We start from the raw sequence: 21,382 nt of genomic DNA on the forward strand, positions 1-21,382 counted from the left end.
GGGCTTTCAAACCCACTCGTGGCTTGGCAACATTATCTCAAGTTGAAGTGCAGGGCTGGGTTCTGCCCAGCTCGCCCAGCAAGGATGAGAACAGCTCTGAGAGGATGCTCGAAGGGATGCAGGCAGAGCCCACGGCTGGGATGCGATGCTCAGACCCCTCCTCAACCTTCTGGCCTCCATCCTACAAGCAGATGGAGAAGCCAAAGCGATGCAGGTAAGGAGCAGGGGACTGTGAGGGTGCTCGGAGGACTCGGTCCGTGCTCAGCTGTGCCGGTCACGTGCCGGCAAAACGCTCGGCAATGGAGAAGCTGCAAGTCAGGTTCGAGCCAAGTTCACCCCGTATCTCGACCGAGAGGACGAGCAAATCAGCTCCACATGGGCAAGAGGAGAGCGCGGAGGAGTGGGGGAAGGCTGCCAGCGCGAGGCTGCGGTTCAGATCCCTCCTGACAGCTCCCCGGCAGCCCCCACATCGCCTGTCATTCCACAAAACAAACTTCAAAGTAAACAAGGCGCCCCGCACCCGGCCGTTACAGCCACTCTATCATTGCTCAGGAGGATTTTTCCTTCCTTCCTTCCCCCCCACCCCCCACCCCTTTTCTCCCTCCCCCCCTTTTTTTTTTTTTTCCCCCGAGCCGTTGCATTGCCACAAGCTGCCCGGAGCTGGATTTACAGGGCAGGTGCCTGAGCAAAGCGCAGGAGAGCTGGCTGGGCCCCCGGCAAGAGGGGAAGAGGAGAATTTCACAAAACCCTTCAGATGGTGGTTTTATAGGACAGGGACGGCAGAACAACATCCATCTTCGGGCTTAACATTTCATCTCCAGCCCAACAGCCCGTTCCTTCCCCCACGTTCAGCTGCAGCTGCTGGCTTATCTCTCCATTAAAGCATTTTCCTCTTTATTGCGCAGTTTCACATGAGAAGGAATAAATGCCAGATGGGTCTCACCCGCCGGGTCACCACGCCGCAGCCCAGGGCGACACGGGATTCTGCAGCTTGGATTCATCCTCGGCCAAATCCAGGAACTTTGGGAAGTCAAGGCCAAGCATAAATACTCCGGGGGATAAGATTTCCAAGCGGGAGGACTGAGACTTTGCCTCCCTGGAAATTCCCATGGTGAAGGCACAAAGGTGCTGAGCCTTCGAAAGCGCCCGAAGCACTAGCTTCCAAAAGGGGTTTCAGGAGCTGGAGACCCTCAAGGGGGGTGGTTTTGGAAGGGCGGTGAGATGCTTCGGGGCACAGAAGGGGGATGGAACAGAGCGTGCCGGGGGGCTGCAGCCCTGCAGCTGCTGGGAAAACCAGAGTGACCCCAACACGACGGCCAAAAAAGCAGCGTTGGAGGCTGAGGTCTCTCCACGTGGAAATGCCGTCACTGGCCTCGGGTCAGGCACGCGCCCGCCGGAGGAGGAGACGATGCTTCTCACATCTCTTTGCAAAGATGTTTTGAGCTGGTTACTCTTAACCACAGCGGTCAAACCACCCCCATCCCCCACCCAGTGCCTGGCTCCTGCCTACCCGCACAGCAGCCCAAGCCAAGACCCTTCAGGGGTCCCAACTCCTCTGCTTCAAAGCACCCAGGGACCCTCACCCTTCGCCAGGATGTGGGTGCCACAGTGCTCAGCCCTTCCCTGCCACGCCAAGCAGTGGCTTTCCAGCTTCCCAGTGCCTTCCCAGCACCTTCCCAGCACCTTCCCAGCTTCCCAGTGCCTTCCCAGCTCCGTGCCCCTGCCTCTCCCAGCCACCCTGAAGAAACAGGCAAGCATGGTATTTTTATTTCCATCCCCATCGCTGCCAAGCGCTTGCATCAGTGGCTCTTTTTTACCAAGCGCAGGGCAGATAAGATTGCAGCGTGGAGTCTTGAGAGGATGCTGCCAAAACTTCTGGAAATCGGTGGAGCCTCTTCCCAGCACCATCCTCAGATGCCTCTTTGTTCCCTCACCAGCTCTTCCCAGCAGCACCGGCTGCAGAAGGTCACAACTTCCTTTTCCACATGGGTTTTCCAGGAAGCAGCGTTGTCCCTCCACTAATATTTCAGTGGAAGGTTTGACACGGGAGAGACGAGCGGGGAGGGAGCGCGTGGAAGTGGTTTGTGTGGCATGGGATGAAGCAAGGAAGCATCACCTCAGCACCAGCCACTGACAGAGCCCAGCCCAGCCCTTCGGTGCCATGGCATTACTGGAATCGCCAGCATCTGTGGCGACCAGCAGTGACGTCGGGGAGCTGCCGAGCTCCGAGGGGCTCCCTGTCCCAGGCGGGAGAAGCTCACAGCGTTTCCCAATGGATCTGGAGTTTGCCAGAGCATCATTGTAGTTATTTAGGTCCCTCACCAGAGGCAGAAGGAAAGGCAGCAGCCTTGGAGCCATCCCCTTCCTAGGAGCCATCCCCTTCCTAGGAGCCATCCCCTGCCTTGGAGCCATCCCCTGCCTTGGAGCCATCTCCTTCCTTGGAGCCATCTCCTTCCTTGGAGCCATCCCCTGCCTTGGAGCCATCTCCTTCCTTGGAGCCATCTCCTTCCTTGGAGCCATCCCCTGCCTTGGAGCCATCCCCTGCCTTGGAGCCATCCCCTGCCTTGGAGCCATCTCCTTCCTAGGAGCCATCCCCTTCCTTGGAGCCATCCCCTGCCTTGGAGCCATCCCCTGCCTTGGAGCCATCTCCTGCCTTGGAGCCATCTCCTTCCTTGGAGCCATCCCCTTCCTTGGAGCCATCCCCTGCCTTGGAGCCATCCCCTGCCTTGGAGCCATCTCCTTCCTTGGAGCCATCCCCTGCCTTGGAGCCATCTCCTTCCTTGGAGCCATCCCCTGCCTTGGAGCCATCTCCTTCCTAGGAGCCATCTCCTTCCTTGGAGCCATCTCCTTCCTTGGAGCCATCCCCTGCCTTGGAGCCATCCCCTGCCTTGGAGCCATCTCCTTCCTTGGAGCCATCTCCTTCCTTGGAGCCATCTCCTTCCTTGGAGCCATCCCCTGCCTTGGAGCCATCTCCTTCCTTGGAGCCATCTCCTTCCTTGGAGCCATCCCCTTCCTAGGAGCCATCCCCTGCCTTGGAGCCATCCCCTGCCTTGGAGCCATCCCCTGCCTTGGAGCCATGCCCTGCCCCGCTGCAAGGTGGACGGAGCCACAGCCGGTGTGGAAGCAGCTCTGGTGTTTCCAGCCATGATCAAAGTTCTCCGTGCCGAGAGATAACCTCCAGCATGCTCGCCCCTGCCCCCGGCTCCATGGAGCGATGCCACTTGCCTTGTGCAGCCAGACGGGAGGCTGCGGTGCTGGCTCATCATTCAAAGTCCTGCTCGGAGGAGCAGATCCTGCACTCCCTTCAGGTTCTTCCAGCTTATCTCTTGTTCCTCAGATGCTGAAGGAAAGGGGGTGGCCAGCAGATGGGCTCCCACTGCTCCGGCTCACAGCTGTCAGGGATCAGCCTTAGGGGAAACAAGGGGCTGCTTGTGCCACGTCACACACACCCCCACCCCCCAAAAAAAAAAAAAAAAAAATGCCACTTGGGGCTCACGGTGGCCACCAGGGAAGGCAGAACTGGGGAGATGAGGCTGTCCTTAGAGGGAAGCCCCTCTCCCTGTCCTCCCAGACTCATTTCCAGTGGCTGCTCTGCTGCAAAACGTGGGGGTGCCCAGACCAGCTCCCTGGGCTGCCCGATGCCCCTCGGGAGAGGACGTCACCGGTGCTGGAAGGAAAGCGAAGGGTGAAAGCTCCACTTTTTCAACCAGTGAGGGCGACAGGGTTTGCCAGTGGCTACAGAGCCAGGCAGTGGCAGAGAGGAGATTTTTCCATCCTCTGTTCACCTCCCAAATGCGTGAGAAATGCTCAGAGAAGCACCTGAGCTGCTTTGGCAATAAAAGTGCATTTATGACCCACTAAAGTCAAAAAACCCTTCACTGCCTTAGTGCTGGGGCAGGATGCAACCACGCCACCAGCGAAGGTGCTGCTGACACTTCTCCCATCTCCAGCGCTGCAGGAGTTTTGCAGGCAAAGCTGATAAATTTATCACGATAAATCGAGAAACCTGACATTTCGGAGAATGTCACCTGCAGCAATAATTGTATTTTATCAAATCACACAGCCCAGCGATATGCTGTCCTACAGCCCCTCCAGGGTTTTTTGTTGTTGTTTTGGGTTTTGTTGGAACAAAAAACCATCCCCACCACCACAACCCAGCTTCCCGCTCACGAAGTGCCCCCAGCCCCTCCAGCTTGGTGGGCCGCTTCCCTCTGGTCAGCTCCGTTTGGATTCACTGAGCACTCAAACGCCACATTCGATCTAAGCAATTAAAGTCCTGTAACAAGCGGAGGAGCGCAGCCGCCCGGTCTTCTGCTGGATGCCCTAGCAAGGTGTTCAACAGCAGATGAAGTTGGACAAGATGATCCTTGTAGGTCCCTTCCAACTGAAATACTCTTTTCTCTTGCCTTGCCTTCTCTTGCCTTGCCTTGTCTTCTCCTCTTGTCTTCTCTTCTGTTCTCTTGTCTTCTCCTCTTGCCTTGTCTTTTGTCTTCTCTTCTGTTCTCTTCTCTTCTCTTCCTCCTCTTTCTCTTCTCTTCTCTTCTCTTTTCTTCTTCTCTTCTCTTCTCTTCTCTTCTCTTCTCTTCTCTTCTCTTCTCTTCTCTTCTCTTCTCTTCTCTTCTCTTCTCTTCTCTTCTCTTTCTCTTCTCTTCTCCTTTCTCATCTCTTCTCTTTGTTCTTCTTTCTATTTCTATCCTATTCCATTTATTTTGTTCTTTTCTATATTATTCTATCCTATCCTATCCTATCCTATCCCATCCCATCCCATCCCATCCCATCCCATCCTATCCCATCCCATCCCACCCCCCCATCCCATCCTATCCTATCCTATCCTATCCTATCCTATCCTATCCTATCCTATCCTATCCTATCCCATCCTATCCTATCCTATCCTATCCCATCCTATCCCATCCCATCCCATCCCCCCCCATCCCCCCCATCCCATCCCATCCCATCCCATCCCATCCTATCCTATCCTATCCTATCCCATCCCATCCTATCCTATCCTATCCTATCCTATCCCATCCTATCCCATCCCATCCCATCCCCCCCATCCCCCCCCATCCCATCCCATCCCATCCCATCCCATCCCATCCCATCCCATCCCATCCCATCCCATCCCATCCTATCCTATCCTATCCCTTTCTATCCCATTTCTATCCTGTTCCAAACACTTGGTGATGCCGACCTTCCTGAAGACATGGGATTGCCATCGCGAGCAGCGCAGAGCCCGCCACCCTTCCATGGCGAAGACAGGCACAGACGTGCCCCCCCCCCCCCCCGCCCCCCCCGGCCACGAAAGCATGCAGAGCTCGCCAGCAGCTCCCAGGTACGGTTGGGGGACATGGGGACATGTCTACGGGTGCAGCGTGCCCGCTCCCGGCCGCGTCTGGTCTGTCCTTCACCCCACGAGCAGGGAGCAGGACCTTCCCTGCCAAGCAAAGCTCCTCGGGGTACCTCTGCCGGCCCAGGATGACAAGCGCTTTCATCTCCTGGGTGGCCCTGGACATCCCTATTTCCTGGAACAGCATCCCAAGAGCCAACCGCTGGTGCTTCCCTCCTCCCCAGCCGACAACTCATCCCTCCATCCTCTTCATCCCGGCCACGCCACCACATGCGACCGAAGCGAAGCACTTCTGTCCCCATGCGGGACATGCTGTGCCCATGGTCACCTCACCAGCCTATGTGCCACCACCATGCCCCTGGTCACCTCACCAACCTACGTGACACCACCACCACGCCCCTGATCACCTCACCAGCCTACGTGACACCGCCATGCCCTTGGTCACCTCACCAACCTACATGCCACCACCATCACCATGCCCTTGGTCACCTCACCAACCTACATGCCACCACCATCGCCATGCCCTTGGTCACCTCACCAGCCTACGTGCCACTGTCACCGTGATGCCCCTGGTCACCTCACCAACCTACGTGACACCACCACCGCCATGCCCTTGGTCACCTCACCAACCTACGTGACACCACGATGCCCCTGGTCACCTCACCAACCTACCCACCATCGCCACTGTGATGCCCCTGGTCACCTCACCAACATATGTGCCACCACCACCACCGTGCCCCACCGCCCCCCACCCTTCTCGAAACACCTCGAGCCTCCACCACAGCCAAAACCGAGCCGAGAGGGATGGCAAACCCAGGAACAAGTGGAGGACACTTACTTCTCGTAGTCGTGCTTGCAGTAGAGTTGCCGGTTGCGGCAGTAGCAGGTCCCGGAGAGCGGCTGCAGGCAGACGGTGCATTTCACGCAGCCCTCGTGCCACGAGCGCTCGTTGACCCGCAGGAGGAACCGGTCAGAGATGGGGGTGTCGCAGCCAGCGCAAACCTCCCGCATTTTGGAATCCGAACCTGGGCAGCAGGGGAGAAAAAAAAAAACGGTGTGAGAAAAGGTTTTCCTGTGCTGGGAGGGATCGTGTCCTGCAAAATCCGCATCTGCTTTTGGGAGGGGGTGATGCTCAGCCTCACGGAACTCCTTGCCATCGCCCACCGTTGGGTTTTGCTTTTTTTTTGTTTTTCATTCCAAAGCCACGTGGTGTTAGTGTAGGAGAGTGGGGAGGCTCAGTGTGGAGGTTTTTTGGTGGAAAATCAACGTCAAAGCGGGCTCTGAAAGCAGCAGTTTTGGGGTTTCTCCAGGTTCTGGGTGATAAATGCCAGGTGAACCCCAACCCCTCCGCTCTGGCACCATCTACATGGCAAAGGACGGGGAAAACACACGTGGGAACGGGAGAGCGAATCCATCCGTGTCCCACTGGGAGACGGCGGGTGCTGAGCGTGTTGGAAAACTCCAGGTCGGAGCACAGAGCTGCATCTGAATTGTGTCCAGTTTCACCCCACATTTGGTGCTAAAAGCTGCTTAAAAAAGGCTCCCAGAGCAGTTGGGGAGATTTTTCTTTTTCTCCTCGGTGTTATCAACAAGTAAATCTATGGCTGCTCTTCAAAGGCTTTGTCACGATAACTTCAAGGTAGAGGAGGGAGAGTAATAAACACACTATCTGGTGCCTCAGATCTGGGTTGCAGGCTGAGCCAGGCAGTGGCACCGTCTCCCAATGTCCGCAACCTCCATCCTGCCAAGCTCCGTGGGGTTTCGGAGCATTTATCCCTGTCCCTGCTTTTATCCTCCTGTAAACTTCTGGATCCTGGGATAACACCTGCCCGAGCCCCCTCCAAGGCTGGGGAGGGTGATGCCGTCCCACGGATGAAGCTTAAACCTGGTTAGAAAACCTGCTGGGGGCAACCAAGGTCTTCTACTGCACCTTGGAGGAACGTGGGGTTGAAGGGGGTGGCTAAGCCCGGCTCTGATTTGGCCACCGGCCCAGGGCGAGGAGGCAAAGCCAACAAGGAGCGGTGGGAAATGGCAGGAGATGTGTTCTGGGGGAGAGCCACAAGGCTGGGAGACACAGAGGAGCCCTCACCCAGCCGCATCTCCAGGAAAAGGGGATTTACTTCTCCGGGAACACGCAGAGACCAGCCCAGCCCTGCAGATCTCCCCCCTCCCCCAGCTCTGGGAAGCAGCCCTTACACCTGAGCACCCTCCCCCACGGCTGAAGGTCCCAGCCAGGTCCCTGCACCAGCCCCCCAGCTTGCCAGCTCCCTGGACTCGGGGAAGCTCACATCGGTGGCGGGAGCACGGATGAGTGGAGCAGGACCACCACGGTGGAGGCAAAAGGCGAGCAGAGAGCATCCGCCAGCAGGAAGCTTCCTGAAGGTTTTTTCCATCCGATTTTAGCCACGGATGCTTTCCCGAAGCCCCCAAATCATTTGAAACCACAGCAGAGGCTCTCTGCCTTGAAGGGCGCTGCCGTCCTTCCACCCACGCAGGAGGGGCTGTTTACAGGGAGTAAATTTGGGCGAATTGGGGCTTTTTCACGCAGGCAAAAAAATGAGGTTTGGGTTTGGGTCCTGTGTCTCCAGCATCCCAGCCGGCATCCCAGCCGGCAGAGCCTGCGGGCACGTGCCCGGGCGATGCCGGCCGTTGCAGCAAGCCAAGTCCTTTGCAGATCTCAGGCTCCTTAATGAAGTGCTGGCACCTGGAACTGGGGTGACAGCATCAGCTGGAGGGGACTGGGACCCTGAGAACCCCCCGGCAGGTCGGGATCCAGCAGCTGGGGAGCAGAAATGAGGCTTTTGGCTCAAGAAGAGGAAAACTGAACGTTTGCCACGCTGCTGGGTGATGCCGGAGCAGCAGCACAAGAGCAGCTCTGCAATGCCAGGAGTGGCGTGGGTGGCCGAGGCAACATCCTGGGGGCTGTGGCACGCACGGAGCTTCCCTATGGATATTTATCCCATGCCGAGCCTCCACTTCTCACTTTTCCCTCTGCTATTAACCTCTGCCATCAAATATTTCCACCCTCTTGACTTTCCACCCCCCCCACCCCACCCCAGGCTGAGCGTCACCACGGGATCAGCCAAGCCTGAGGGGGGTTGGAGGCATCTGGGATTAAAATCCCTCTCTCTTTCATTTAGGGGGGAAAAAAACTGGGAATAATCTAATAAGAAATCAGTTTGAAAGCAGATAGTTAATTCGCCAGGGAGCTCTGGCAACGTGGGATCAGGTTAAATAGGGGAGACACAAAACTTCAGCCCCGGGGGTGTTTGTCCCTCTGGATTGGTGAGCACAGCAGCGGGATGCCAAGGATTTGGGATGTCAGGGATTCAGAGTGCCAGGGACTCGGGATGCTAAAGATACGGGATGCCAGGGATTCAGGATGTCAGGGATTTGGGATGCTAGGGATATGGGATGCCAGGGATTCAGGGTACCAGGGATTTGAGATGCCAGGGATTTGGGATGCTAGGGATATGGGATGCCAGGGATATGGGATGCAAGGGATTCAGGGTACCAGGGATTTGGGATGCTAGGGATATGGGATGCCAGGGATATGGGATGCCAGGGATTTGGGGTGCCAGGGATTTGGGATGCTAGGGATTCAGGGTACCAGGGATTTGGGATGCAAGGGATTCGGGATGCTAGGGATATGGGATGCCAGGGATTCAGGGTTCCAGGGATTTGGGATGCTAGGGATTCAGGATGCTAGGGATATGGGATGCCAGGGATTTGGGGTGCCAGGGATTCAGGATGCCAGGGATTTGGGAATCCAGGGATTCGGGATGCCAGGGATTTGGGGTGCCAGGGGTTCAGGGTGCCAGGGATTTGGGATGCCAGGGATTCGGGGTGCCAGGGCTTCGGGGAGGTGGGAGGCAGTGGGATCCTGCCTGTGGTGCCCCCTCACACCTCAGTCTTGCTCGCCACAAGGCCACAATGCTGTAACACAACGGGAGATGAGCCAGCGATCCCGAGCTCCAGGGGGGTGAAAAATCCCAGGAAAACTGTCGGCTTGCCCGAATCCCCCCCACAGCCAGCCCGGGGAGAAAAAAGCAAAACTGAAAGTAAAGGAAATTCTGCTTTACGCTGCCCTGAAAGCATCAGGCTCATAAAAACGCAACAGTTTGGATCCACAAATACGTGAAGGAAGAGCAATCCCGACCCACCATGTTCTGGCTAGGAAAAGGGACAACGAGGGGGACCCCACCTTGTTCTCCTGGGAAAAGGGAAAAGGGACAACGAGGGGGACCCCACCATGTGCTGGCTGGGAAAAGGGACAACGAGGGGGACAGGAGTGAGCCCAGCTTCAGCACCCAGCATCAGGATGGAGGGGAGGCAGCTCGGGCGCTTCACCCCAGCGTTATCCCAAATGTAATGCCCGCATCCATGGGGGCATGGGAACCCCCTCGCGGGATGTCGTGGGGGGATGTCTTGGCTATAATTTAAATTTGGGATCGGCAAAACCATCGCCCCTGGCTGGGAGGGTCGAGGGCCACGCGAGCACAGCCTGGCCCTGCCGCGGGCTGCTCCCTAAAGTCACCGAAAAAACGGGATAAACTCCAAAGGGGTTTTATCCAGGAGGTAGGGATGGAGGCTGGCGGTGTTCCCATCCTTTTCCCGGGGTTCTGTGCCGGTGCTGGGCGCCGGTAAGGATAACCCCAACCCACAGAGCCGCAGCGGTTCTGAGGCTGCCGGATGGCAAAGCCGAAATCCAAGTGGAGCCGGGGGAGATGGCCCCACCGACCCCCCCCCCCCCCCCTCCCGGTCACCCCAACAATCCCAGGGGGAAGGATTCTCCTCGCTGAAGGAATAAAGCCGGCGGAGGAGCCGGGAATGCCGCTGCCGGCGGGTGGGATCGTAGGGTTGGGGGGTCCCGCAGCAAGTTACGGCCACACCGAGACCCCCGCAGCGGTGAGGGCGTCTGAGGATGGGGGGGTGGGCACGGATGCTGTCTGATGGGGGGGTTGGGGGGGGGTCCCCGCTCTCCGGTGCGTGGCACCCGCTGCCGGGCTCCCCGGTACTCACCGAAGCCCAGGACCGGCGTTGCCTGCTGCAGGCAGGATGGAGCCTCCTCCGTCTTCATCGCGGGGGCTGCGGGCGGAGGGGGGGGCGTTAAGGACCGGGATCCGTCGCCCCCCCGGGGGGTCGGGGCTAACCGGTGCCTCCCGCTCGTTTTCCGCGTCCCGGAGCTCCGGTGAACGAACGGTAACGAAATCACGGCGGCTGCGGCGTCTGTCCCCCCCGCTCCCCCCGGGACCGATGGGGTTAACACCGACCTTGCCCCCCACATCCTCGGAGCCCACCGGGGGGGCTGCACCGGGGGGGAGCGACCGCGATCCTCCCCATCCACCCCCTCCCCCTCCATTCCCCGTCCCGTCCTGGCGGCCCGACGGGTCCCTGCGCTGCCGGTGCCGCCGCTCCCGGACGGGGCGCCCCCCCCTCCCCGTGTGGCCCCCTCCCCCCCACCCCCGGAGCATCCCACCCGTCGGGCACCGGGAACCGCATCCCCGCCCGCCCCGTCCGCGCTCGGGCACTTACCGGGATAAGGCTCCCGGTGCCGGTCCCGGTAGGGAGGGGATGGGAGAGGAGCGGAGCGGGGAGCGCCCGTGTGCGGGGCAGAGCGCGCAGCCCCCGCCCGTGCCCGCGCCCGCCCGCGCCGCCGCCCCCCCGCCCCCCCCGGGAGCGCGCCCGAGCCGGCCGCGCGCAGGGGGCCCCATCCAGGCGGGACCCCCCCCACCCCCCAGCCGGACCCCCCAGGAGGGACCCACCCCCACCCCCTAGCCGGACCCCACAGGGGGGACCCCCACCCCCCCCCCCAGGCGGGACCCCCACCCACCCCCCAGGCGGACACACCACCCCCACCCCCCTTGGGGGTGATGCCCCCCGGTAAGCCCAAGAGGCGATACCGACGGCGCCCCCCCCCCGTAGCGGGTGTCGTGACAGAGGCAGCGCGTCTCACGACAGGCGCTGTCGCAGGGACGGGGGAGGCTCCGCGGGGTCCGGATGGTCGTGGGGGTTGGGGTTGGGGGGGGAGGGGGGGGGGTGGGGGGGGTGTCCGCGCCGCCCGTGGTGTTAATCCGCCGCGTCGCCGCTCACCGCGGGGCTGCCGGGGTCCGTCACGACAGACGTGTCGCCGACAGGGCAGGCAGAGGTGCGGCCGCCCGCCGTCGGGGCCGCCGAGGGCATCGGCCGGGGAGCTGGGGGGGGGGGGGGGCAGGGGGGACTGGGGGGACCGGAGGGGACCAGGGGGGGACCGGGGGGAGCTGGGGGGGACCGGGCCGGGGGCTGCCGGGGTGGCCCCGGGAACAGGGGACCGGGGGGGGGTGTCCCGGGGTGGGGGTGCGCTGGGTGCTGCCCCCCCCCCCAGGGACCGAGCTGTACTTGGGTTGGGGAGCACGACCGGACACCCCCCAGTACCGGGTGACTGAGAGCGGCTCCCACCCGCTCCCCACAGCGCACACCCCTCGTAGTGCGTGCACACGCGTGTGCACACCAGCCCCTCGCAGTGCACACACCCCTTGTCGTGCACGCACACGCGTGTGCACACCCCTCCCTGCAGCACACACACCCCACACAGCGCACGCACACGCGTGTGCACACCAGCCCCTCGCAGTGCACACACACACCTTGTCGTGCACGCACACGCGTGTGCACACCCCTCCCTGCAGCACACACCCCCCCACACAGCGCACGCACACGCGTGTGCACGCCAGCCCCTTGCAGTGCACACACACATTGTCATGCACGCACACGCGTGTGCACACCCCTCCCTGCAGCACACACCCCCCACACAGCGCACGCACACGTGTGTGCACGCCAGCCCCTTGCAGTGCACACACACATTGTCATGCACGCACACGCGTGTGCACACCCCTCCCTGCAGCACACACACCCCACACAGCGCACGCACACGTGTGTGCACGCCAGCCCCTTGCAGTGCACACACCCCTTGTCGTGCACGCACACGCGTGTGCACACCCCTCCCTGCAGCACACACACCCCCACACAGCGCACGCACACGTGTGTGGACGCCAGCCCCTTGCAGTGCACACACCCCTTGTCGTGCACGCACACGCGTGTGCACACCCCTCCCTGCAGCACACACACCCCACACAGCGCACGCACACGTGTGTGGACGCCAGCCCCTTGCAGTGCACACACCCCTTGTCGTGCACGCACATGCGTGTGCACACCCCTCCCTGCAGCACACACGCACACTTTGCAGTGCATGCAAGGTATTTTGGGGGGAATCCAAACTACACCAAGGAAAAAGGAAAAAGTTAGGAAAACGATGGGGTTTTTCCCTCGCTAGGAAGCCCAAACCTCATTCCCACCTCTGAATTGGTGTTTAATGGTTTGACTGAAAACCAGTTTGATGGGAAAATCCCATATTCTGCCCCATTTGTCCCCATCCTGCCCCCAGCATGTGCCATCAGGCAGGAAGATCCCATATTTGGTCCCATTTGTCCCCAACCTGTCCCCATCCCGCTCCTGGTATGAGCCATCGGGCAGGAAAATCCCATCTTCTGCCCCATTTCTCCCCATCCCGCTCCCAGCACCGCTGCTGAGCTGCTCAAAACGCGTCTGCTGCCCCAGTTCCCCCCTACCCGTCTACACGCCCTCCTAGAAACAGAGAAACTTCATTAACCAGGGCACTAATTGTCCTTTATTAGGCTGAGCTCCCCATGGAGAACCAGGATTCCCAATTTTGGTTTTGGGGGGTTTTTTTGGATTCCTGATTTTGGGGTTTTTTTTGCTTATTTGATATTATTTTCATTAATTTTTTTTTTAAAGATACACGTGTGTGTGTATATATATATATAAAATATGGCGTAGGACCATCCGAATCCATCTCTGCTCTTCCTCAGGACAGCGTGGAGGCGAGGAAAAGCCGGGAGCAAGCGCCTGGATAGTATAAATTAAGGAAAAGGAGCCTCGGCGGTGCGGGAGCATCGGCCGCTGCCTCGGCGCGGGGCTCGGCTCAGGGGGGCAGAGGCTTCTCGCAGACGTAGTAGCACTCGTAGGTGCAGTAGACATCGTTCCACTTGCCCGACATCCAGAGGTGGGCACAATCCTCGTTGTTCCCGCTGTTGTTGGGTTCTCCCTCTTTCCAAAATCTGGGAAGAAAAGGATGGAGCTGAGAGAGGGCGGCGGGAGCAGGCGGCAGAGCCCTGGGGTTGGGAGAAGGGCAGGGAAAAGTGAAACCCGTTGGATTTTTGGGTGGGTTTAGATGCCAAATTTTGCTTCTGCTGGTGTGTTAGACCTTGTGGCCATGGCCGTGCCGGGGCAGGGTGGGGGAGGGGCATGGAGGTTTTGGGGTGATGGGTGGCAAACCCCAGGGCAGGCCAGCACTCACGTGAACGTGGTTTTATAGTCGGTCCCGTCGATCCATTCCCATTCCCCTTCCGAATTCTCATCCGTCAGCCCGATCCAGAAACGCTCATTCCTTGTCCTGAACATGATAAAATTCTGCAGCGGGGAGAGGAATCAGGAGGGAAAAGCACCGGGAAAAGGCTCCTGGAGCCGGCTGGAGCCATCTGAGCTCCGTGTTGGCTCCGGGAAGGGAGGTTCAGCTCTGCCCTTGGCTATTTCTCGACCAGGTGGAGGTGCAGGATTGGTGCCGGTGCTCAGCATCCCGCCCGCATCCAAGGGAAGGCAGGGATGCAGGCAGAGCAGGTTCTGCCTGCTCTCTGCTGGCTGATCCAAAGGATAACAGGACCAGCTCCCGGCTCCCGGGATGCTCAGGATGGCAACAGGGAGCCAAGGAGGCACAGGAGGATTTTGGGAATTCTGGAACTTTCCTGCCTGGAGCTGGGATTTTTTTACCTGCTTGGTGTAGCTGTCAATGACAGCCAGCCGCGAGTGCATCTCCTCGCACGCAGCCTTCGCCTTGTGCCAGCTTGTTCTGCTTAGGGAGAAGTAGTAACATTTTCCGTCAAAGTATTCCCATTCCCTGGATCCAGGTCCGCAGGGAAACACTGGGGAAAGAAGGATGGGAGGGAATTCAGGGGGATGGCACGGAGCTGAGCTGGGCTTATCCCACCAAGAAAGTTTTCCCAGCAGAGCTCCAGTGCCAAACTGGTCCAGACGCAGCGGCACGGTCCTGCAGCTCGGCATATTGGATTGCCGGGAAGGTGGCAATTAGCACCCCCCAAAAAAAAGGTGGTCGGGGTTTTGTTTTTCCTTATTCCCAGGAAAATTTGGTTCTTTCTAAAATAGAAATGTGTTGCTTCTGGCTCAGTGGCAAATCCAGTGGGGGACGGATGTGCCGCACCACCTTGGCAAAGCGAAGTAAATGATTTAGGGAACGCTTCGGGAATTATTTAGGGAGACCAGAGGGGAGGAAAAGCAGCCAGGACTTACGGAGCGAATCCCTGCTGGAGAAATTCTGTTTCTGTTCCGGGTGCACCTCATCCAGTTTGGAAGAAATGGCTGAAACTATGGAGAGAGAGGGAAAGATGCCAGATTATCGGTCGTGCACGCCGACTGCCTGCGAGTGCCTCACCCCACCAAGGATCAAGACGGGATTTACTTTTCCAGCAGCCTATGGGGCAAAGAAATCCCTGGGAATTTAAAATCCTGGCTCAGATTAGCCCCAGAGGGTGGCACGGACGTCAGCGGTCACGCCGTGGGACAGTCTGGGAGCTCCTCTGGAATTAGGACCTGTAGAGTCCTCTACGGCGCTTGGCCTTCATCAGCCTCCTACCTGCCTAATTAATTAGTTCAATGATGTCCCAGTACCTCTGGAGAGCGACACAGCGAACAGGATGATGATCAGCAAGAAGGAGAGGGCCAGCAGCAAGTAGACGGTGAAAAAGGATCTCAGCTTCTGCTGGAAGAAGTTTCTGTCTTGAAAAGAAAACAAACAAACAAACAAAAAACCCCCCCAAAAAGATGTGACACATAATTTCCCTACGGATCACCGGGATTTTTTCATAGCTCTTCTGGTTCCGTTTATCAAAGGGTTAATAAATAACCCAGAATCGTTATCTCTTTGCTACAGGAGCCGAGGTTGTAGTGATAATTCCTGCTCAGATCCACCTGGGGAGCCGAGGGCACCCCAACGCAGGCGGCGACACGCGGCTCAAGGGCAGGGCAGGTGACATATAAAATAAAAATAATTTCAAGCTCCCACCACGTGTTAGGGGCTGTGACACATTTTTGGAAGCCTCCCAAGCTGTCTGGCGACCCTTTTCCAAGGGGAAATTGTTCTCCAAGTGATCTGGGGGGCTCTTTGCTGTCCTCAGGTGCCCTTCCTGGGGTGGGGGGACACCCATGGGAATCCCCCCCGGGTGGCAAGGATGACCCTTGGGAGCTTTGCCAGGGTGCTGGGCTGCTGGCTTTGGGAAGCTTGACTTGGGAAAGCTCCGGGAAAAGCCTCATTTCTCCCCGGTCCAGGACACTTGCAAGGTTGGAGCCTCTCAGGTGTTGCTGGTGGGGCACCACCACCATGACCAGACCTTCATCTCCATCAGCGCCCACCACCCAAGACCTCCGAGCCGCAGCAATGAGCTCCTCGGGGTGGGCTTCCCCACCCCCCCCAAGCAACTGCGTTAGAGCCGACCTAAGAGGAGAAGGAAGGAGAGCACGGACCTTCCTCTCCCTCGGAAACCACGTCTTGGTGGAGCCAGACCGCGCTGGAGGACGCAGCCTCGTTATCCCGGCTCCTCCTACCGGAGGAGGCGGCGGGTTGAAGCCGGCGTGGCTGGAGTTACCTTTAAAAACACGCAGATCGTTGTGAAGATGTTCCTCGTCCATCCCGGGAAGGGGATGCAGCTCAGCCCCAAGCAAACAGCAGCTTTTGCGCCGGGATCTCTGGTAATCGAGGACTTCCACTGTCCCTAGGGATGGTCAGTCCAAAGGTTATAATTGAACCAAGCTGTCCTATTGGTTTGGCCTCTCAAAATAGCCGCTTGGATCGTGTCCACTTCCAATAATTTGTTTGTCCCTGTTTGTTTTTTTCCTCCAGCTAAGCCAGGTGCCTTTTTTGTTTGCACTTTTCCCCATCCCTTTGGATTAAAGAAAAAAAAAACACCAACAAAAAATAATTCTCAAGTTTCTGAAGGTGTTTCCTCCACATTTTTGTGGTGGAAAAATGATTTGGGGTTTGGAAACCAAAGCTGAAGGCGCAAGCGGCGCCCCAACAGATGCGCTAGCTCCCAAAAAATATGAACGGATCCGGGTCCAACGCAATGCCGGTGTGGATGTGCATCCACGTGGGATGGAGGTGCAGGAGCAGCTTCTCAGTTAAGGGTCGCTCCCCACAGTGATCCATCGCCCAGAAAGCGTACGGCCTCGCTGGGTTTTCTTTTCACCTTGGTGGCCGTGGATTTTTGCTCCTCTCAGCCCCGACAGGGCACCAGGAGCCGTTTGGATTTAGCTGGCGCCCAATTTTCTTCCCTATTTTTAAAAGCTGGCGTCTCCACGCATGTACAGACGGCTGTAAGGTGGGGCTGGGGATGAATCGTTCAAGGTAAAAGGTCAGAAAAAGATGAAATAAACAGTAGGAAACCACCTGAATTTGGAAATTAGAAGCAATAAGGGTTTAAACCAGCCCTCCAAGCGCTTCAGGAGACGCGGGAGGAGGGTGAGCCGCTGCTCCACCAGGGCAGAAACACATCTGATGGTTCAAGAAGAACCTTCCAGCCCTTTCTTCCTGCAATTTGCCCATGGCCACGCGATGTTGACAGCTCCCCTCCTGCTTCCAAACCTGAAAAAGCTCGCTTCGTGCCATCTGAAGTTGTAATTGCCGTTGTGTGCTATTCCACACGGTTAGCAATTAGGCGCTCTGCGGATCCGACGGAAAAGTGGTACGTTGGGACCCTCAGATATTAAATTGGGTCGTTTGCGGCGCCGGGCTCGCAAGCGTCCCACTGCAAACATCGAGAGAACATTTAGGTTCTTCCCGCAGCCTTGACTGATAAGACAGATTTTTACTGGTTTTAATTTTCCTTTCTGCTGCTTTACCTTCGCTCTCCAAGCCTAGAGTGCTGGGACAGATAGCGCTTGAAGTTTTAATAACGCTAATTACTCCCACGTAAATCTCTAGGCTTGGGAGAAACACGTGGCCGTACTTATTAAGCCAGCAGCCTTGGGATGTTTTCCAAAGCAGAGCTGGGGCGTTTTTTACCATTGTTTATTTGCCCCAAAGCTACGCTGAGATTGTGTGTAGGAACAGAAAGGAGGCCAGGGCGCAAAGACCAGCCATTAACGAGACGCGCAGCGATGAGGATTTCATCACAGGGGGGGTCACTGCCATCCAGGTCTGTCTGAAAGCCAACGGCTTGTTGCATAAGCTGCAGCTGAAGGGAGGGCAGGGGGGGTGGGGGGTGAAAACCAGCTGTATCGAGGCAGAGCCCGGAAAAAGCTCAGCTGAGACATTAATCCATCCGCTGCGCTTCCGAGAAGGACGCTGTTAGCGTCCAAAGACACCGCTCGGTGTCACCAGCCACCTCTTGATTTTTTTTATTTAAAAAAAGCATTAGCTCAGTTAAAACCTCACAGCACGAGAAAATGTGTATCAAAAGCATCTTTATTTAATAAATACAACGATATGAAAACATCTTTGGCTCAAGAACCTGAGAACAGCTACGTCACAGCCCGTGGTGTTGGTCACCTGGGGTTACAACATTGTGGGGAGGAAAAGGAGAACACAGACAATAAAAGGTGACGAGGAAAGGTGGCTGCTCCCAGTAAAATCCAGAGATAACACCAGCTCAAGAGACATGTGGCTCTCCAGGCCGGGCGTTCAGGACACCCCACAACCAAAACCTTTCTGAGGAGCAGCCTGAAGAACTCAATTTGAACGACAGTAGAAGCGAGGTGACATCCTGGACTTGAAAACGCTCGCCGGCCGGGCAGATCACCTCCACTTTTCCAAGAAAAGAACAGCTCTGGAACGTGTCGCCCAATTATTTCTTCCCCGGCAGAGTGCGGCGCCTTGGTGCAGGGCGGTTAAGCAATCGCAGTCAGACATGAACTGGGAGTCTGGGGTTTGGGCTGCCAGATTTTGTTTTTTTCCAGCAGCATTCTGGAATTCCGTGCTCATTAAGCAGCTTCCCAACGTTTAGTGGTGGGGGAAGAGGAGAAGGCAAAGAGGTTAAACTTGTAACCTCAGCCGGTTTTTGGTCACTTCATCAGTGGGGTTCCCAAAAGCTAGGTGCTCCCCGGCCCCTGAGGCACAGAAAATGGGGGGAATCCTACCCAAACCAACTTTCTGAGAAGCCATTTCATACGAAGGGCAGAAGGACAGAAATTTTGCCCCAAAAATACATATAGCAGCTTCCAGAGAAACAGGTTTTTACACCAAAGGGAGAACTTCACATGTAATAAGGAACAGCAAACGCTCTGCTGCTTCAGACTGTGCGTCAAGGAGCGTGTGAAACACTACAGTGGGGCAAAATTGCCCGAATTTTATCGATTTCTTCCTTTTCAAAGGTTAATTTGAGGTTCCTCAGCTGGGGCAGTGCTTGGCACAAAGCAGTAACGGCACTGGGAGAAATCTTATCGCAGAGGTGGAGGCACAGCGCCTGCAGGTGCTGCAGCGTGGCTAAACAAGCCAGCCCCACGTCCGTCAGGGAGTCAGTGTCGCTCATCTCCAAGAAGCGGAGACGTTTCGCGTGGCGGACGATGAAGGAGATGGCAGCGTCGCCGAAGCTGCAGTGACGGAGCACCAGGCGCTCCAGCTCCTCCAGGTGCGGAGCCGCCTTCTGAATCCCTGTATCGGTGAGGCGGTAGGTGCCGCAAAGGCTGAGCGTCTTCAGGCGGTTCTGGGAGGAGACGTTGAGCAGGTGGTGATCGAAAAAACCCGGGGTGTTGTGGACAATGAGGTGCCGCAGCTGGGGCGCCGCAGAGGCGAGGAACCAGGCGGTGGGGATCTCGCAGCGGCTCAGCTCCAGCACGGTGAGGGAAAGGGGGATGCTCTCATAGGGGACGTGGCGGAGATCCGTCTCAGCCAGGGACAGCCGGTGGAGCCGGGGGCAGCGCTTGCTCAGGGCAGCCAGCAGCGCCGAGGAGAGCAGCCGCCGCTTGCTGACGGAGCAGAGGGTGCCCCGCATCCGCAGCGTCCGCAGGCTGTCACCGAGGTGGCGCCGCACAAGGTGCCACAGGCTGTGGGAGCACAGCTGGGGGGAGAGAGAAAAGGGCCTGGTCCCAGGGGGTGGGCAGGGGGGGACCACCTCTGCCTGCAGCGAGGTGATTCCCCCTGCTCCCAGCCCCCGCCCGCAGCGGGGCGCCCACCCCGCCCCCCGATCTCAGCCCCCTGCCCGCAGTAGGGTAACCCCCTCACCCCCCACCCGCAGCGGGGTGACTCCCCCCCCAAACCACACTCTCCCCCAAATCGCACCCCTTCCCCCCCGAACCACCCCCCCCCCACTCTCCCCCAAATCACACCCCTTCCCCCCCGAACCACCCCCCCCCACTCTCCCCCAAATCGCGCCCCTTCCCCCCCGAACCACCCTCCCCCACTCTCCCCCAAATCACACCCCTTCCCCCCCGAACCACCCCTCCCCCACTCTCCCCCAAATCGCGCCCCTTCCCCCCCGAACCACCCCCCCCCACTCTCCCCCAAATCGCGCCCCTTCCCCCCCGAACCACCACCCCCCCCCAACTCTCCCCCAAATCGCACCCCTTCCCCCCCGCCAATCGCACCCCTCCCCCCCCTTGCAGCCAGGCGGCCCGTACCCGGTGTGGGCTCAGATCCACGTATCTCCAGACCATCGGGTCCTGCACCAGCTGCTGCCATCGGCGACAGACCCTGCGGGGGGGGTCGGTCAGGGCCCGGCCCGGCCCGGGGGGGCGGGGGATGTCGGTCAGGGCCCGGCCCGGGGGGGCGGGGGGGTCAGTGCGGGGCGGGGGGGCCCTACCTGGCCGCTCGTAGCCGGTCCCGCAGCGGCAGCAGCGCCAGGACCTGCAGCAGCACCAAGTCGGGCAGCACCGACACCTCCACACCCGCCGCCTCCGCCATCTTGGCCGCGTCTTCCCCACGAGGCGGCGGCCCTTAAACACGTCACTTCCGCTTCCGGCCTCGCTCCCGGTAACTTCCGGGTCTAGCGGCGTAGCGGCTGTGGCGGAGTGACGCAGGGCTCGGTAGGCCCCGGGGGGGGCTCGGAGGGGCTGGGACCTCCTTCTTTAATCCCCTTCCTTACCGACACCCCCCCCGGTGCCTTCCTGCGCCTCCCCGTTAACCCCCGGTGTCTCATCCCTCAGGCAGCCATGATTGAAGTCGTCTGCAACGATCGTCTGGGCAAGAAAGTGCGGGTGAAATGCAAGTATCCCCGGGAACGGGGGAGGGGGTGGTTCGGGGGTGGTGGGGGTGGTGGTTCTCCCGGTTCCCCCCGTTTCCTTAACGGCCCCGCCAGCACCGAGGATTCCATCCGCGACCTGAAGAAGCTGATCGCGGCGCAGACCGGCACCCGCTGGGATAAGATCGTGCTCAAGAAATGGTGAGTGGAGCCGGGGGGGGGGGGGTTGAGGCAGCCGGGGCCATCGCCCCCCCATCCCCAGGGCGGTGGGGTTGGTACCGGCTGCCTGAGGGCTGTTTTCTGTCCCCGCAGGTACACCATCTTCAAGGATCACGTCACACTGGGCGACTGTATCCATCTGCGGGCGGGTGTTTTACGGTGTTACCGGATGGGGGGGTGCGGGGGGTGGGTGCCCTGCAGCTTTGCCCCCCCCCCCCCCCCCCCCAACACCACCCCAACACCACCCCATCGACCTTACGTCTTTCTCCTTAACTCCATCCGCTAGATGAGATCCATGATGGCATGAACCTGGAGCTCTACTACCAGTAGCAGCTGCCATCCCCTCCCGGCTCCCCGCGGTGCTCGCTCCCCCCGTGGGACCCACCCCCTCCCCCACCAATCTGCGTTTCCCCCCTTCCCGCCCCTCAGCTGGAGCCATGTTGAGGCTCTAAACCTGCTGTAGCTGCCCTGGAGTGTTTAAGTGGTTTATAATAAACGTGTCTCTCGAGTCTCGTTGTTGTGTGGCGCGGCGGCGGCACCGGGAGCCGCGGGAACGGCGCGTTGCTGTTTCTCTAATGCG

General features: G+C 58.8%; 4 protein-coding genes across 7 annotated transcripts in view; 1 reads left to right on the forward strand and 3 right to left on the reverse strand.

The window, feature by feature from the left end:
- The window catches only part of LOC130143224 (LIM homeobox transcription factor 1-alpha-like), a 23,965-nt gene extending 17,602 nt beyond the window's left edge, over positions 1-6,363 (reverse strand). For both annotated transcript variants that reach the window (XM_056325891.1, XM_056325890.1), the window contains exon 1: positions 6,183-6,363. In XM_056325891.1, coding sequence (XP_056181866.1) covers positions 6,183-6,355 — 173 coding nt within the window. In that variant the 5' untranslated portion in view covers positions 6,356-6,363. The remainder of the gene's footprint in view (positions 1-6,182) is intronic.
- The window catches only part of UBL5 (ubiquitin like 5), a 43,099-nt gene extending 21,789 nt beyond the window's left edge, over positions 1-21,310 (forward strand). Inside the window, exons 1-5 of one of the 2 annotated variants that reach the window (XM_056325901.1) lie at positions 20,331-20,428; positions 20,549-20,610; positions 20,701-20,784; positions 20,896-20,933; positions 21,089-21,310. In XM_056325901.1, coding sequence (XP_056181876.1) covers positions 20,555-20,610; positions 20,701-20,784; positions 20,896-20,933; positions 21,089-21,132 — 222 coding nt within the window. In that variant the 5' untranslated portion in view covers positions 20,331-20,428; positions 20,549-20,554 and the 3' untranslated portion in view covers positions 21,133-21,310. Of the gene's footprint in view, positions 1-20,330; positions 20,429-20,548; positions 20,611-20,700; positions 20,785-20,895; positions 20,934-21,088 lie in introns of those variants that run through there. The other variant, XM_056325902.1, reaches the window with a different exon arrangement.
- LOC130143227 (hepatic lectin-like) lies at positions 12,985-16,194 on the reverse strand. 2 transcript variants are annotated; one of them, XM_056325895.1, is made up of 6 exons: positions 16,057-16,194; positions 15,083-15,190; positions 14,705-14,779; positions 14,168-14,246; positions 13,698-13,793; positions 12,985-13,458 (listed from the first exon to the last, which is right to left on the reverse strand). In XM_056325895.1, the coding sequence occupies exons 1-6, from the start codon at positions 16,097-16,099 to the stop codon at positions 13,323-13,325; spliced, it is 537 nt and encodes a 178-aa protein (XP_056181870.1). In that variant the 5' UTR covers positions 16,100-16,194; the 3' UTR covers positions 12,985-13,322. The 2 variants fall into 2 exon arrangements, with proteins under 2 accessions (XP_056181870.1, XP_056181869.1); XM_056325894.1 differs by having other exon boundaries at positions 13,698-13,810; positions 14,168-14,319; positions 16,057-16,193.
- On the reverse strand, positions 17,858-20,542 carry FBXL12 (F-box and leucine rich repeat protein 12). Its single transcript, XM_056325892.1, has 3 exons — positions 20,206-20,542; positions 20,024-20,096; positions 17,858-19,464 (listed from the first exon to the last, which is right to left on the reverse strand). The coding sequence occupies exons 1-3, from the start codon at positions 20,304-20,306 to the stop codon at positions 18,709-18,711; spliced, it is 930 nt and encodes a 309-aa protein (XP_056181867.1). The 5' UTR covers positions 20,307-20,542; the 3' UTR covers positions 17,858-18,708.
- Positions 21,311-21,382: the final 72 nt, after the last annotated feature.

Source organism: Falco biarmicus (assembly GCF_023638135.1).
Source record: "Falco biarmicus isolate bFalBia1 chromosome 13 unlocalized genomic scaffold, bFalBia1.pri SUPER_13_unloc_1, whole genome shotgun sequence".
Taxonomy (NCBI): Eukaryota; Metazoa; Chordata; class Aves; order Falconiformes; family Falconidae; genus Falco; species Falco biarmicus.

Excerpts from the sequence above, each read along its gene's own strand:
- LOC130143227 (XM_056325894.1), bottom strand. The coding sequence starts at position 16,099 with ATGGACGAGGAACATCTTCACAACGATCTGCGTGTTTTTAAAG. Across the intron at positions 14,320-14,704 it reads CTCCAGCAGGGATTCGCTCC|TGTTTCCCTGCGGACCTGGA; the intron begins GTAAGTCCTGGC and ends TTCTTTCCCCAG. Across the intron at positions 13,811-14,167 it reads TTGACAGCTACACCAAGCAG|AATTTTATCATGTTCAGGAC; the intron begins GTAAAAAAATCC and ends TCCCCGCTGCAG.
- FBXL12 (XM_056325892.1), bottom strand. The coding sequence starts at position 20,306 with ATGGCGGAGGCGGCGGGTGTGGAGGTGTCGGTGCTGCCCGACTTGGTG. Across the intron at positions 20,097-20,205 it reads GACCGGCTACGAGCGGCCAG|GGTCTGTCGCCGATGGCAGC; the intron begins GTAGGGCCCCCC and ends CCCCCCCCGCAG. Across the intron at positions 19,465-20,023 it reads TGGATCTGAGCCCACACCGG|CTGTGCTCCCACAGCCTGTG; the intron begins GTACGGGCCGCC and ends CTCTCCCCCCAG.